Genomic DNA, 16,833 nt, shown 5'->3' on the forward strand with positions numbered 1-16,833 from the left:
GAACGCTCACACACCGGTGGTGGGAGTACACAGCCACTACGAAAAACTGTAGGGAGGGTCCTCAGAAAGTAAAAATAGAACTACCGTACGACTCAACAACTCCATTACTGAGTGTATACTCAAAAGACAATCAGTTTATCCAAGGTATCTGTACTCCATGTTTATTGCAGCATTATGCACAATAACTAAGATACAGAAAAAGAAAATGTGGTAGATAGACGAATAAATAGCACACACACACACACACACACGTACAAACACATATGGACAATGAAATGTTATTAAACCATTAAAAATAATGGAAACCTGACATTTGCGGCAACATGGTGGAATCTGGACAACGTATTAAGTGAAATAAGCCAGGCACAGAAAGATAGACATTGCATGAGTTCACTCATCTGTAAAATCTAAACCAGTTGTTTTCACAGAAGTGGAGAGTAGAATATTGGTAAGAGGCTGGGAAGGGAGAGAGAAGAGAACTGGAAGAGGTTGGTCAATGAATACAAAGTCATCGTTAGGAAGAATCACATGGTGCTCTATTATATAGTAGGGTGACTATAGGAAAAAACAGTGTAAGGTATGTCTCAATGCAGCCAAAAGAGAAGATTCTGAATGTGATTAAAACAAAGAAATGACAAAGTAAGGACTGTAAAAATTGCCGATTTGATCATCATACAATATATACATGGATTAAAACACCACAATGCACCCCATTAATATGTACAACTGTAATGAGTCCATTGTACCTATAAAAATTAATTTAACAATGCAGGAAATTGGTTCTTATGTATATTATTAATTTGACTGTCACACTCAAAGGTAGTTAGCAAATGCTACCATCTAGGATTCTTGTTAGGCAGGGAAAAACAACTACTTTCTCCATCAATACATAGAGTTTCTCTTGTTTTAAGGCTAGAATCATACATATATGTGCATGTATATGTATATTTCTATATACACACATATACATTTATACACATTCACATATGTTTCAAAGTGACAAAGTATATCTAAATAAACAACACGTATAGGGTATATAGGGTAGAATCAGATTCAAAGAGGAGATTCCTTTACATTCATAGGTAACCTAAATAAGAAATGTGATATAAAATTATCTCTATTTACAAATTGGGATTAATTTTAGTACTGCAGTAGGACAGAATGATTGGGAAGGAGGATCTATTCATGAAGTGCTAGCTACCACCTCAGTCGGGAGACCCCATCCAGGTGGGCTGAAGGTATTCGGAGACAGACACCCGAATAGCACAACAGAATGAATCCATCCTGGGGCTCAACAGCCTGAGAGCCTGCGGGGCTGACAACATTCCAGACTGAAGGCCCCAAGCAGAGATACATCCATACATTTATTTGCTCTTTGACAAGTGATTCTTATTAATACACAGGTGTTCAACATATACACATAACTCAAGAATATGCCACATGGGCAGCTGTTACCTGCTTACCACTAATTACAAACCAAAAGGTATCCTTCACATAGGAGCCGTGGGGGCAGGGTACACTTGTTTCTCAACCCTAGCTGAATTAGCATTTTATCTGCTTCCTCTGTCTCTTTTACAGAAGAGGAAACTGAGGTATGATGTAGCACCTGGTAAAGATCACAGCTGCCTAAGAATCTGATCCCTGCCACACATTTATTTCAACTAATTGTGTCCAGTTTCATCAACCTTCTACTACCCAATGATCCTTCAGAATTCCGAAGAGTATTCCATGAACAAAAATGTGCAAGCTCATCTACAATAAACAAATGGAGGCTGCCATTTATTTATGGTTTATAGATCACATCATTTAAATTAGAATTCAACTAGAAAGAAGAAAAATTCAAATGTTTTAGTATCATATAAGGCGCAGAATGTTTAAAGCACTTTTTAAATTGAATGCTCACAGTCACTAAAGTTACCTAGTTTCTGCTTCTAAGGAGAAAACTGAAGTCACGTGCACATAGCTAGTAAGCAGAGAAGCTAGGATTTTGTACCCAAGTTCCCAAGTCTGGTGACAAGAAAGCTCATACATTTTCCACAGCACAAAAATACTACTGAAAAACCAAAACCAAAACAAAACAGTAGAGTTTGTTCCCTTTGATTGATGAAACAATGGAGACTTTGGAGTTACTTCCTCCTTTTCGAATCCAGCATATTCAAATGCCTTTTTTTTTAATTGCATTTTAGATTTTGGGGTACATGTGCAGAACATGCAAGACAGTTGCGTAGGTACACACATGGCAGTGTGTTTTGCTTCCTTTCTCCCCTTCACCCACATTTGGCATTTCTCCCCAGGCTATCCCTCCCCAGCTCCCCCTCCCGCTGGCCCTCCCCTTTTCCCCCCAATAGACCCCAGTGTTTAGTACTCCCCTCCCTGTGTCCATGTGTTCTCATTGCTCATCACCCGCCTGTGAGTGAGAATATGCGGTGTTTCATTTTCTGTTCTTGTGTCAGTACCAGTTGCCTGTAATGCTCCCAACTCTGTCATACAGGGCTCTGTCTTTTCTGCTGCCTAAACTTTCATAAATATTTGAGGTTCCCACTATATTTTAAGTGCGTGTTTGTGTTAATCCTTTTGTTAATTGGTCAATTAATATCACAAACGTTTTAAAATGATTAAAAAAAAACAGGCTTTGACAGACTTGTGGACTTGGATTCTGTGATTTCCCAAAATTTTGATCTATTTACGATGCTCTGTATTCTGCTAATAACATCATCATTGTCTTCCAGCCCCCGTATTCAGTGACCTGGTTTTAAACTCAAAGTTTCCAGTTGTTTTGGGACAATATCCAGACTTGCCCTATCTGCCAAAATTCTAGGTCATTGATTTTGACAAGCATATTTGCCGGAGTATTAACCCTTTCAATAGTAATGACACTGGGTAAATAGCCTCTCATTTGATTAAACGAGGATACCAGACACAACAAAATTTTTCTATGATTACTATTATTTGATAAGAGAATGGACATTTAACTCCATAAATATAAGAAGACAATATATCAAATTAAAGATCTGTCCTTAAAAAATAAATTGAGCCTTATGAAAAATTGGCTTATATTAATTTGAACATTTTAATTTCACCCTAGACAAATGAAAATTTCCATAGAAAATAATATCCATTACTATGACTGAATCTATGTACTTTTTGCTCCTGTATAGGTATTTTATTACCTCTGCATATAATATATCTTCCCACCGATTCCTATTTTATTCTTTTTTTTTTTTTTTTGAGACAGTCTCACTCTGTCACCCAGGCTGGAGTGCAATGGTGTGATCTCGGCTCACTGCAACCTCTGCCTCTCAGGTTCAAGTGATTCTCTTGCCCCAGCCTCCTGAGTAGCTGGGATTACAGGTGCGTGCCACCGCAACCAGCTAATTTTTGTATTTTTAGTAGAGACGGGTTTCAACATCTTGGCCAGGCTGGTCTCGAACTCCTGACCTCATGATCCACCCTTGCTGGCCTCCCAAAGTGCTGGGATTACAGGCCTAAGCCACCACGCCCAGCCTATTTTATTCTTACTCATTGTTTATATATAAACTTTAGGAAACTGTTCTCAGATTTCTGGGTAGCTACAGATGCAATCTCTCATAGCACTTCTTCATATTACCTATGAATCTTGTAATTTCACATTTGCTTACATGGTAATTTGATTAATGTCTCCCTTCCCAACTAGGCTTTGGGCTCCATGAAGGCAGAGACTAACCATTTTTTACTCAATATTACAGTCTTACTCCCTAACAAATTGACACAATAAGCTCCCGCAAAATGTTTGTTGAATAAATAGATGGTGAATACCTCAGGAAGCTGATAATCATCTCACAAGTTTGTTAATATCTCAGATTAACTTAGTTATATATGAACACGTTTCCCTAAACTTTTTAATTTTGGGACAGTTTTTGATTTACCAAAAATACAATTACAGAACAGAGCTGCCATATACCACATAGCTAGTTTCCCCTATTATTGACATTTCACATTTCATAACTACGATATATTTATTACAATTAATAATACAATAATATGAATATACTAATGTTAACTAAAGTCCATACTCTTTTCATATTTCCACAGGTGTTACCAAACTTTTTTTTTTTTTGCTGTTCCTGTGTCCCATCTGGACTGATAGACATTTAGTCAACATGTCTCCTTAGGCATCTCTGGGTCATAACAGTTCAAATTTTCCTTATTTTTGGAGACATTGTCAGTCTTGAGGAGTGTTGGTCAGGTATTTGTAGACTATTAATCAACTGGGATTGTCTACTGTCTTTCCATGATGAGACTAGGATTATGAATTTGGGGATGAAGATCACAGAGACAAAGTGCTATTTTCATCAAATCCTATCAAGGGTACATATTATTAATTTGACCATCACAGTTGATGTTATCCACCCACCTGCAGTAGTTTTGTTAGGTTTGTCCACTACAAAGTTGTATATTTTCCTCTTTCCCTTCTTAACACTGGAAGATGATTGCTATACACATTGATAAACAGTATTGAGAAAGAAAGGACATTTTTAATAATAGCACAATTTTACTGAAGATAGTAACATCCACAGTATTGTGTTTGAATTCCTCATTGTATGACATTACTTTCAAAGACAGAAGGCAAATATTAGCCTTCTATTAGTGTTCAATGGATTACTAATCTTTAAAAAATCTTACAGCCTATGATATTTCACACTTCTATAAAATATCTTAAATATCACTGTAGCCTAAGAAAGAAGAGAAGAACACTAAAATCTTAATCTTTGAGAAGTAAAAACCAGAGAAGCTAAATTTTTGTGTCAATAGTTTAATATGGCAGGGGTCTTGCCTCACTTTGAGAATTTAGTGATTTGTGTAGCCAGCACAACAATCGGGCTTTCTGGCTCATACATGAGTTTAAATGTAAAAATACTATTTGAACTCTGAATTTTATTCAAAATTGCCAACATGATATGCAGTATTAGTTAATGTGAAAATATGACCTTTGATTGATCATTATAATAAAATGTAAGTTTATTGTTTGCTGTATATGTTTATATTTTGATTATACAAAATCAGTAAATACACATCAAACCATAATGAATCTTTAAAATATTTGAGTTCATGACAATGACAATAATACAAATTTAAATATATCATTATTGCTCTACCTATTCTTAGGAGGTTTACATCCAGAGACAGTGACCAAGACAGGGAAAGTCTCAGATGACATTACAGAGAGAAGCAGAAAGGAGCCAGAGATATGTCTATTAAAAAAAAACTGCAACATATGACACTTGCCTTTGTATGTTGGAGGAACTGCCAAGTGAAAGAGAAAATTAAATTATTGTGTGTCCTTGAAAACGAACGTTGAATTACTGTGTGTCTTTCTCACAACAGAACTAGTACAAATGGATGAAAGTGATAAGAGAGAGATTTTTATTCAGTAAACGAAAGTATTTCCTAATATTAAGTTGTCAAAAATTTAATTGCTACACTGTGAAGCAATGGCTTTCTATGTCATTGACAGATTTCCAGCAGAGAGCTCTCTGAAAGAATCTTTTCAGAAGAGATTTCTAATCTGGCAGGATATGGGGCTAGTAATCTCCTGATCCCATCCAGTAAGGTTTTAGGAAACCACAAGTCAGTGTGTTCTTGGGAGACTGCAAGTTGTTGTACATGATATATATGTTCAAAACTATATTTCTGGATTTGCAGCCAGATACGTGCTTTAAAGTCCATTTACTTCCAGTTGCTCTGCTACACTGTATTTTTCTACACTTGCCACTTAGAAAGTCTCATAGTGAGTTATAGATAGAAAATTTATTTTTAAAATTTGTCTATCAGACACTATTATGAGAGACAGAGATTTATGATGAACAAAAGGAACTATACTCAGAAACACAGAGAACATCTACCATGGACAGTGTCTGTTTCCTCAAGATCCCAGCAACTTTTCCTTACTCTAAAGCACTGTGGCCTCTTGGAAGACATAGAACTTACAGAGTAGTACATGTGAATCTCTTATTTCAGTGCTTACTGTAGCTAAATGTGTTTTTCTCCCTTCTGTCTTATTTTTTCTTTACCATCTCAGTAATGTTTCCTTCAAACAACTGTTGATTGATAAGGAACTCATTCATTCACTTCCTATTTGTTCCATACGGGCTGTGTTAAGTACTGGAAATACAAGGACACAGGCAGTAGTTGCTGTGTGACCCAAGCCAGCCAGCACTTCCTAGATGCCATCTTCACAGGACACTTTCAGGGATTGGTTGCCATCTTTCTAGTTGTGACTGCTTGACAATTCATCAGAAATGCCTGCTTTTTAGGGACTGCAGTTCCTTATTCTCATCTTGTGTGGCTTCTCCCTCTTGATTTCCTGTGACATTTGAAAGCTCCTAGCCATTGAAAATGGATAACCAGCTATTGAGAGCCAACAGTGTTTCCCAATACCAAAGACTGTCCTTGCTCGGTTTGCACGAATGCAACAATTCTGATCATTTTTTTTTTCTGGTAATATCAGTTGGAAATTAACTAAGGATCTAGGAACTCCAATGGTATTACTATAGGCTGGGACTATTTAATTGGGACTAATTAATATTGTAAATGTTAGGTTGTTTTATAACATATATAAGTACATTTCATGGTTATTCTGAAAAATATGTGACGTGACTTAAAGAGATGGTTTTCAATTGAAACTGAGCTTTTAATTAAGTGAAAATATACAACTGGATTTGTCTAAAAATAAAGAGATGTTGTATTGGTTTCTATTTTTGCCGTAACAAATTTCTACAAGAAAAACTCACAAATTTGTATATTTCCATACTGTTCAGTAGGTGAGAAGTCCTAAATGAATCAAATGGGGGAGAAACTGAGGTGCTGACAGAGCTGTGCTGCTTTCTGGATGCTCTAGAGGAGAAGCACAACCTTTCACTGCTATTGGACCCCTGGTTTTTTTGAATCGTGTTCCCTTCTCCATCTTCAGAACCAGAAGCACTGGGTTCAGTTCCTCTTTCACTGCTGTCTCTTGTTCTCTCACTCTGACATCTTGCACTTTTAGAGAACCACATTAGACCCATTTGGATAATCTAAGCTAATCTCTCTATTTTAAGGTCAGCTGATTAGTAATGTTAATGGTATCTGCAACCTTGGTCCTCCATTGTCACGTGACATGGCATTTTCACAGGTTTTGGGATTTAGGACACAGACATCTTTGCACAGGCATTATTCTTCCTACCACAGATGAGTAGAGTTCAATCTTATAAAATGAAACCAAGTTAAAATGTCGGTTTTGAATTATTGACAAAATATTATTTTCAAACTTCTTTACAGTTATTATAACATAAATTTGAAAATTTTATGAGTCTTTAAAATGTATGCACAGTTATCGTTTTGCGATCAGGTAGCATTTAAAGGACACACATGGGATGGATGTTGAATGGCAACATTCTTCACAGGACTATTTTGGCCCTATGGAGTGACCGTGAGGAAAGCTGAAAGGTTATAGAATAAAGATAATAAAAGTAAGTTGTATTCTCCAGCTCAGGCTGGGGTGTCATTCTAGACACCCAGTACTGAATGAATAGTTCAATGGGATATGTCTGCTGTGTGTGAAGGAATAATGTAATAATGACTCTCTATAGGCTAAAATAAAGGCTGAACATGAATTTTACTTTGTCTTTTGATTCCATAATTTATTATTTTACCTTCAATTTTCTCATAGCCAAGTCTTAACCACTTTGTGTTTCTAGTTGTAAGATTTTACATTTTTTGTCCTTCTCATCAGTCTACATTTTTATTTCCATCTAGATGTATTTAAGCCCATGTGACATGATGTTGCATTTGTTTCCTCGTGCATTAAACATTTTTGTTATTATGAAGTGACCATCTCTGTATTTAGTGATGTATTTATTGTGAAGTTTGCTTTGCCTAATGTTAACAAAGCTACAAACCTTTTTTTATGCTTTGCACTGTATTCTTTTCTTTTTTAAAAAATACACGTTTATTTAATTTGTAAATTAACTGTATTAATCTGTTTTCACACCGTCATAAAGAAATAGTAGACACTGGGTCATTTATAAAGGAAAGAGGTTTAATCGACTCATAGTTCCTCATGGCGGGGGAGGCCTTATGAAACTTACAATCACGGTGGAAGGCAAAGGAGAAGCAAGCGCCTTCTTCACAAGGCAGCAGGAAGGAGAGAAAGCAAAGGGGGAACTGCCACACACTTTCAAAACCATCAGCTCTCAGGAGAACTCACTATCATGAGAACAGCATGGGGGAAACTACTCCCATGACCCAATGCACCTCCACTAGGTGTCTCCCCTGACACATAGGGATAACAATTTGAGATGAGATTTGGGTGGGGACACAGAGCCAAACTAAATCATTAACTTACATGGAAGCATTACTTAAAATGTCATTGTGTCAATGTAAAAACTTCAAATCTATTTAGTTATTAAACTCTTAGAGAAATATTCTAATTATGTCAATTTATTTATTTGTTTTCCTTCTTTATTTTACAAACTTTTATTTTAAGTTCTGGGGAACATGTGTCGAATGTGCAGGTTTGTTACATAGGTAAACATGGGCCATGGTGGTTTGCTGCCCAGGTCAACCTGTCACACAGGTATTAAGCCTCACACCAATTAGCTGTTCTTTTTGATGCTCTCCCTCCCACCAACTACAACCAGCCCCAGTGTGTGTTGTTCCCCCATGCGTCCATGTGTTCTTATTATGCAGCTTCCTCTTATAAGGGAGAACATGTGGTGTTTGATTTTCTGTTCCTGTGTTGCTCTGTTAGTTTGCAGAGGATAACAGTTTCCAGCTCCATCTGTGTCCCTGCAAAGGACATAATCTCCTTCCTTTTTATGACTGTATAGTATTCCATGGTATATATGTACCAAGTTTTCTTTATTCAATATACTATTGATGAGTTGATTCAATGTCTTTGCTATCATAAATAGTTCTGCAATGAATGTACACTTGCCTGTATCTTTATGATAGAATAATTTATATTCTTTTGGGTATACACCCAGTAATGAGATTGCTGGATCAAATGGTATTTCTGCTTCGAGATCTTTAAGGAATCGCCACACTGTCTTCTACAATGGCTGAACTAATTTATATTCCCACCAACAGTGTAGACACATTCCTTTTTCTCTCCAACCTTGCCAGCATCTGCTGTTGACTTTGTAATAATCACCATTCTTATGGGCCTGAGATGGCACCTCATTGTGGTTTTGATTTGCATTTCTCTAATGATCAATGATGTTGAGTTTTTTTCATATGTTTGTTGGCTGCATGAATGTCTTATTTTGTGAAGTGTCTGTTCATGTCTGTTGCCCACATTTTAATGTTTTTTGATTTTATTTTAAATTTGTTTAAGTTACTTGTAGACTCTGGATATTAGGCCTTTGTCAGATGGATAAATGGCAAACAAATTCTCCCATTCTGTAGGTTGTCAGTTCACTCTTATGACAGTTTTTTTTTTTGTTTTTTTTGTTTTTTTTTTTTTTTTTGCTCTGCAGAAGCTCTTTAATTTAATTAGATTTCATTTGGCAATGTTTGCTTTTGTTACTTGTAGACTCTGGATATTAGGCATTTGTCAGATGAGTAGATAGCAGAAGTTTTCTCCCATTCTGTAGATTGCCTGTTCACTCTGATGATAATTTCTTTTGCTATGCAGAAACTCTTTAATTAGATTTCATTTGTCAATTTTTGCTTTTGTTGTAATTGCTTCTGTTGTTTTTGTCATGCAATCTTTGTCCATGCCTATGTCCTAATGGTATTGCCTAGATTTTCTTTTAGGGTTTTTGTAGTTTGGGTTTTACATTTGAGTCTTTAATCAATCTTGAGTTAATTTTTGTATAATGGATAATGAAGGGTCCAGTTTCAATTTCCAGATATGGCTAACCAGTTCTCCCAGGACCATTTATTAAATAGAGAATCCTTTCCCCATTGCTTGTTTTTTCAGGTGCACAGTATTTTTCTAAATTTTAACTTTCAGTCTTCCAATATCTTTAGATTTCCTCTTGTAAAAAATATATCTTATATTGGGATATAAATCATCATCTTACTGTGTGCCTACTATTTGTTCAACAAACTCTAGTTTACTTTTTTCATTTTTTTGTGAATTTCTTTACTATGTATTAGCATTATTTTTCCACTTACTGCTTTGTTAATTTAGAAGATACACATTCTGGTTGTTTAGTTAGGGCTTCGTCTAGGAAATCAACGATCCGTTTTACATAACAAAGTTTAATATTAATTATATTTGCTTCCTTTGGACATTTTTGATATTGCTTTTGCAATATATTTTAATTCTGGGTATTTATTCTAAACACCACAAGCAATTATTGCCATGTTAATACAAATAATGTTCATTAAGACTCATTTTCTCCCATACTATCTATTCCTTCTCACAGATCCTCCTCTATCTAGCATGATTTTTCCTTGCCTGAAATAGCACCCCTTACTTTGCTCAGTATCTGACTGATGATTTCAATTATACTCTAAACCTCAGCATCACAAAATACACCTTTGTAACAAATATGCCCATATACTTTCCGTTTCTAAAATAAAAGATGAAAACAAAACAAAAATATAGAACACAGTACCTGACACATCATAGACACGTATTCAGTAAATCTTTGTTGAATAAATAAAAATACAAAAAAATTAAAAGTACTCAAGTATTTCCTTTAGTAAATCTTTGTTTTGTTGATTTTTCTTGAGTTTTCTATTTTTCTGAAAATAATTTATCAGGACTTTTAAGTAATATTTCCAAAGTACAACAAATTCAGATAGTTATTTTCTTGTAACACTCTACAAATATCATGTAATTGCTTTTTTTTTTTACATTTTTTTCTATTAAAAGTTTCTATTGCTTCCAAGCAGAGCCAAGATGGAATAAAACCACTGCAGCCATCTCTCCCACCGATCATCCCTCAACACTATTCATAAAATGCAAAAGGCAACTATCCGAGAGCATTGGACGGTAAATAACAGCAAGAACTCTGAGGAAAGTCAAAACTGAATAACGACGGATATCGCAACCGGGAGTTTTCAGTTTTCATTCATTTTTTTTCTTTTCTTTTTCTTACTTTATCTCCCAGCATGGACTCGAGACCAAGACAAATCAAGTCACCGACAACAAACAAAGACTCAGAGAGTATGTCACACTGATCAGAGACCGGGGAAGAAGTCCCTGCCAGCCAGCAGCTGTGGAAGACATCCCTGTGACTATTCCTCTGTTTTGGCTCCTGAGCTGATTCCAAGGCCCGCCGTCCCCACAGCTGCTGCCAGGGAGCCTGGGGCAGCTGGGCCAGCCAGAAACCCAGAAAGAAAACCCATCCACAGTGTGAAGGAACTGGAAAAATGAGCTTCTCTGCCATGAGGTATCCCCATCCTTTTTTCTTTTTCTTATGCTGTTTTCTCCAGTCATGAGGAAATTGCGTCAGTTCAGGAAACTAAAGTCTTAGAAAAGCCTTGGATTTCTGAACAGAAGATCAAAGAGAGTGATGCAGGAACCCGGTGAGAGTGAGGAACTCCCCTCTAGGAGGGACGGGAAGAAGGCAATATCCCAATTTTATGTGTGGACTGCGAGGAGCTCTGGGCCCACCCCAAGCAATGCACCGAGAACACACCCAAATGGCAGAGCAAAGGCTTTGAAACTGCTATCGGAGACACCACATGAAAATCAGACAGAACTGTCTAAATCTAATCATCTGCTCACCTGCCAGATAGTTCCAGTGGTAGGCCAAAAATGCTCCTCCAAAAATATCCACATCAAAACCCAACAACTGGATAAAGGCTTCTTGCAAATCTACCTTAGTTAAAGATCCTGCTGAGCCCTCAGCATGTGACCAGTGTGGGTTAGCAGGTACTGGGTTTCTCAGAAGGCTCTCAAGGGTTATCTGCCATCTCATCTGAAGTTTTGTAAAACAAGCATCTGCTTCAGAGCTCACTGTGCAGTCAACGCACAGGGACGGCAATCCCATAAGGGTGTAAATAGCAGGAAGTGAACATCATAGGGGGGTATCTTACTGGCCTGCCCAGCAAACTCTGATGATTCATATCTCTTGTACATTATGCCAAATATATTTACTTATTTCCAAGGTTCCCAAAAACTTTATCATATTATAACATTAGCATATTTTACAGTCTTCAATTATTTAATATGAAATGATCAGGGAAATAAAAATTAATAACTTTCTACTAATACTTGTTCATATAGGTGGTGAAATAATGAATGGACAAAATTTGATAGATTATTCATTGGAGGCAATCACTGTTTCTTACAATATGTAAATTTAAGCTTTTAGAATCTGCTCAAGTCTACTTTACCTGAAGCAATAGTTCACTGTGAGTGAATGCTCATCTAAAACAATAGCAAATGCTCATTATTTGAGAGCTGGTTAAGAAATGAGCTGAACCCCACTCACCCCACAGCACCACAGCTTCCGCCATTCTTTGCTTTCTAATGTGAAAGCATAGACGTTAAGTAAAATGAGTTGAAAGCTCTGCCAACACAGCTTAAAACAAGCCTCTAGAGCCTTCACCCTCTTCCTACTAGACCATTTACTAAGTATTAACTATTAACAGCTATTGTAAATGTTTGGAGCCATTCCGAATAATGATAAAATACAATTTTAAATTGTCAGTGTTTGTCTAGATATTTTTAGCCATTATGGTCAACGATCTCTGGAAGAAGAAGCTTTTCAGGCAGCAGCTATAATTACATAGAATTTTAAATTAATGTGTATGAAAATCCTTGTCTCACAAAATTACTTTTAGAAACTAGTGAGCAAAGAGAAAAGGAAATGGTCAGCACATTGCTCTAATTATTCCTGCAAAGGTTGCTTTTTGTTTTTGTTATTGTTATTTTTACTCTCTTTTATCCTTCCCCATCTCTTCTCCAACTAGCTTTACAATAAAATCTGATTCATTATTTAAAAGTTTATATACATATGTATGTCTTATTTCAACAGCATAATTTTTAAACTGTCAAACTTGTTATTTTATATTCATTTTAGTCTTTTTTCAATTTTATTTTATGCCTGATAATCTCTTGAGTGGAATTTCTTTAAATATTTATCACAATATTTTTATTTCTACATCTATTATCAACAGATAAACTATTCAAGTCAGACTTATACAAGCCTATACTGTCTCAGAATATTGGCAAGTAAAGAAAAAGTCCGACATCTTTCCATAAGGTATTATTTCCAGAATCTCCTTGGAGTCAAAAAGGAAGAGAACTAAAACTGATATCTAACTGTCCTAAGCAAAACTTTCCTACCTACTTTTTCCGCCTAATTTCTTTCTTTAGGCTAATGAACCATGTTAATTGTGTCATCAGTGCAGTCACTGTGCCTTCTCTGAAGTCAATGTGACTTACCCATTTTTTATCGCTATGCCTAATAACTTTTCAACATTGATGTAGTCCTTTCCGTATCAGAGTACATTGTAACCTAATACTTTTTAATGGGAACTGATTACAAGAACAAAAGAACATGCGATTCTCATATAGAAACAGGAAGTGAAAGAGCAAATAGATAACTTTTAATATGGCAACGGACGCATGGGTCTCCCAACAGCTAAAACAAGAGCATAAGGGAGTCATTTGCTTTCCCTTGCGTGATGGTGAGCACTTATCACAAGAATGAAAAACAAGCAGCAAAATTTGGCTTGTCCCTCCTTAGGCTTACAGAGGGTAGCGACATCTGCATCTTCACTGTTCCGTTGTTTTTAACTAAAGCATTGACTTTTCAAATGCTTCTCAGTGGAAGCGCAGCATTGGAACTGAACAGACCTTTTGAAGAAATGCAACATGACAGTATTCCTAGGATTTTAAGTCACAGCAAGTTTGGATCTAAGTGAGGAAAAAAATCTTTGAATATAAGTTTAACATTCTGTTCTTTCAAAAATATTTTTCTCACAAATATAATATCATGTCTCATTTTTAAGATCTCTAATCATTTCTGTAAAGAAATAAAGAGTTCTACTCTCATGAGGTATTTTTCTGTCTTTAACTCTAGAAACATCCAGATAACTCAGACGAAGAAGTGGAAGAACCTCTAGAGAGACACTGCATTTCTTTGCTCTTTTTTCCTTTGCATTTTGGTCATTCTGAAACCCATGCCTTCTTGTGCAACCTCAGCTCTAACATGTTGACAACACCGGAGTAGCAAGGGCTGGGCTGGGAATGAGAGCCCACTCTCGCCCAACTCAGGCACACCCCTGTGTAGCGTCCTCGTTGACGGATGACCCTGGGTAAGGGCTGGCATACTATATCTATTCTAGAACCACCGAAAAAATGTGTTTTTATTCACACTGGAAGCACATTTTCACATGTATCAAATAACCAAAAATTATAAGGCAGATGGCACAGAGTTTTGAAAATTATCTATAGAAAGAGACATGGCATCAACCAAGAGTGTGGGGGTAAACTCTACAGCCAATCGGAAAACACTTAGCATTGCCTGGTATCACTGACCATGCACATATGCCATGACTGTCAACGTCACTCCCAGAGCGTCCTGTCACCATATGTAAGGCCATTATGATGGCGTTATTTGAAACAGCCAGAGACTGGAAACCAGACGGTTGCCTTCACTGGCTGGTGATCCGCCTTTTGTTTTAGGAAGGCATACTGGCCACAGTCCCTTCTTAGATTTCAAAGCAAAGTCTTCTCTGTGCAAGGATACTTGGATCTGAACATCATTTACACAAGAACAGTTCTATGTGTTCATGCCTGGTGAACAGAGTTATGTATTTCTGCTTGATCATTTCTTATTACACTCCTGATCTCCGTTAGGACTTCTCAAATGCCTCAACACGGCATGGAACAATTGTGGACTGAGGAAAGAATTCACACAAAGGCACAGACAATGAAAAGTATTTTTTTCTAAAACAATTATCATTACTGATACCTACAACGATATTGAGGTGAGGTTTATGGTTTTGTATATTTTGTTAGCCTATATTTCTCATAAAAGTTTTAATAACAGGGATAAAGAATTGTTTAGGTTATTAAAGAGTTAAAAGAATAGGAATAAAGCTATAATAAAGAGACACAGAAATGTGAAAGGAAGAGAAGGTTGGAGTGGAAAGAGAGAAAATGCAGAGAAGCCATTTCTGACAATACAGACCAGGCTCTGTCTAATGAGAGACAGTGGCAATCTTCTGACCGTTCCCACCTTCTTCATGCTAACTCCTTTCGTCCTAGCCTCCTACTCCTCAAATCTTCCTACCTGTAATTCTAAGATCACTAAAGGTAAACCAATAATGTTAGCTTGAAATCAAGTACTATATTAGTCCAGAATGCTTTTCCTTAAAGATATTTAGTGATTATACGCTAACTACTTATTTTGACTTGCTTAGGTAATATAGGTGTTTACAATACTTGTTAATGGAAATCTATGTGTATTATTGAGCTCATAAACGGGGCTCGAACTTCCGAAGTAACTTCCTTTCAATAAGTATCCCAGAATAGCTTTCATAATTAATGCGAAGTGTCTCACTCTGCGAAGAAGGCCAAACAGTTGATGCGAAGTTACATACACACTGAAGGATTTTGCAAAGCCTGAGAAAGGCTGGCTAGGTATTCCCTGAATCGTTACTTACATTGTGCTTTGTGAGATTTGAAATGTTAGTCGCTATTGCTTGCAGCCAGTCAATGCAGTCTTCGGCAGAGAGGCACTGAATAATCCCACTGCACACCCCGTCCACAGCAATGACTTGAAAGGCATTCTGCCTGCAGATGTTCAGAACAAATCAGATCAAAATGTCATGTCGCAGATCTATTTGCAACTCGTAATACTATCAGTTTTACAACTCATATTTCAAACAATATAAATACCAGCCTTCGAATTCATATTTGTTTACCTGACTTTACAGATCTATCTGTTTTAAACGAAACACTGAAAATAGACCCAAACAATGTAATTTCAAATTAGTGGGAAGCATCTTTAGATTCAGATAACTACGGAGAAACTTTGACTTCTAAAATATACAATATGTAAATGAAAGAGAATCTAAGAAATTTTAGATGCATTCTTTTTTTTTTTTTTTTGAGACGGAGTTTCGCTCTTGTTACCCGGGCTGGAGTGCAATGGAGCGATCTTGGCTCACCGCAACCTCTGCCTCCTGGGTTCAGGCAATTCTACTGCCTCAGCCTCCCGAGTAGCTGGGATTACAGGCACGCACCACCATGCCCAGCTAATATTTTGTATTTTTAGTAGAGACGGGGTTTCACCATATTGACCAGGATGGTCTCGATCTCTTGACCTAGTGATCCACCCGCCTCGGCCTCCCAAAGTGCTGGGATTACAGGCGTGAGCCACCGCGCCCGGCCCTAGATGCATTCTTTTCCCAGTTCGCTATAACAATATGCACCGTTTAGTTATTATTTTGGCTACTATTGTCTCCTCTTCACATTTGTCAACGCATCTTCTGACTTACAACAGAAAGATCGCACACACAGGCAATAGAATACTAAGCGTGAGATCAAAAAGTGACCTGCTCTCCACGTGGACAAAGCGCTTCCAATTTGGAACTTGGTCTGTTCATCTTAGCAAAGAGAACCTCCCTTCTAGGTCTGAATGACCGTGCTCTCCATTTGCATGAATGTTGCGAATTTCATTAACAGCAAACTTTTTTGTCAAATGCAATAATCAGTCCATGCGTTCTGACAGTCTTTTATTGATTTTTGTTTTTGTTGTTACAGACAATTAAGTGACGCCTTTTAAAATTGTTCACAAAAGTCCTATTGAATTTAAAAGTGCTCCCCACAGCTTCAATGACGTTTTTTTCCCAGCATCCAGATATGGCAATGTTTTGATATAAACTTAATGGACAGGAATA

The 16,833-nt window shown here is 36.8% G+C and overlaps 1 protein-coding gene across 7 annotated transcripts in view; it reads right to left on the reverse strand.

Annotated features, from left to right (window-relative positions):
* SNTG1 (syntrophin gamma 1) overlaps positions 1–16,833 on the reverse strand; it is a 924,527-nt gene that overhangs the window by 270,413 nt on the left and 637,281 nt on the right. For all 7 annotated transcript variants that reach the window (XM_017965333.4, XM_035276805.3, XM_054246489.2 and 4 more), the window contains one exon: positions 15,595–15,724. In XM_017965333.4, coding sequence (XP_017820822.2) covers positions 15,595–15,724 — 130 coding nt within the window. The remainder of the gene's footprint in view (positions 1–15,594; positions 15,725–16,833) is intronic.

Source organism: Callithrix jacchus, chromosome 16 (genome assembly GCF_049354715.1).
Source record: "Callithrix jacchus isolate 240 chromosome 16, calJac240_pri, whole genome shotgun sequence".
Taxonomy (NCBI): domain Eukaryota; kingdom Metazoa; phylum Chordata; class Mammalia; order Primates; family Cebidae; genus Callithrix; species Callithrix jacchus.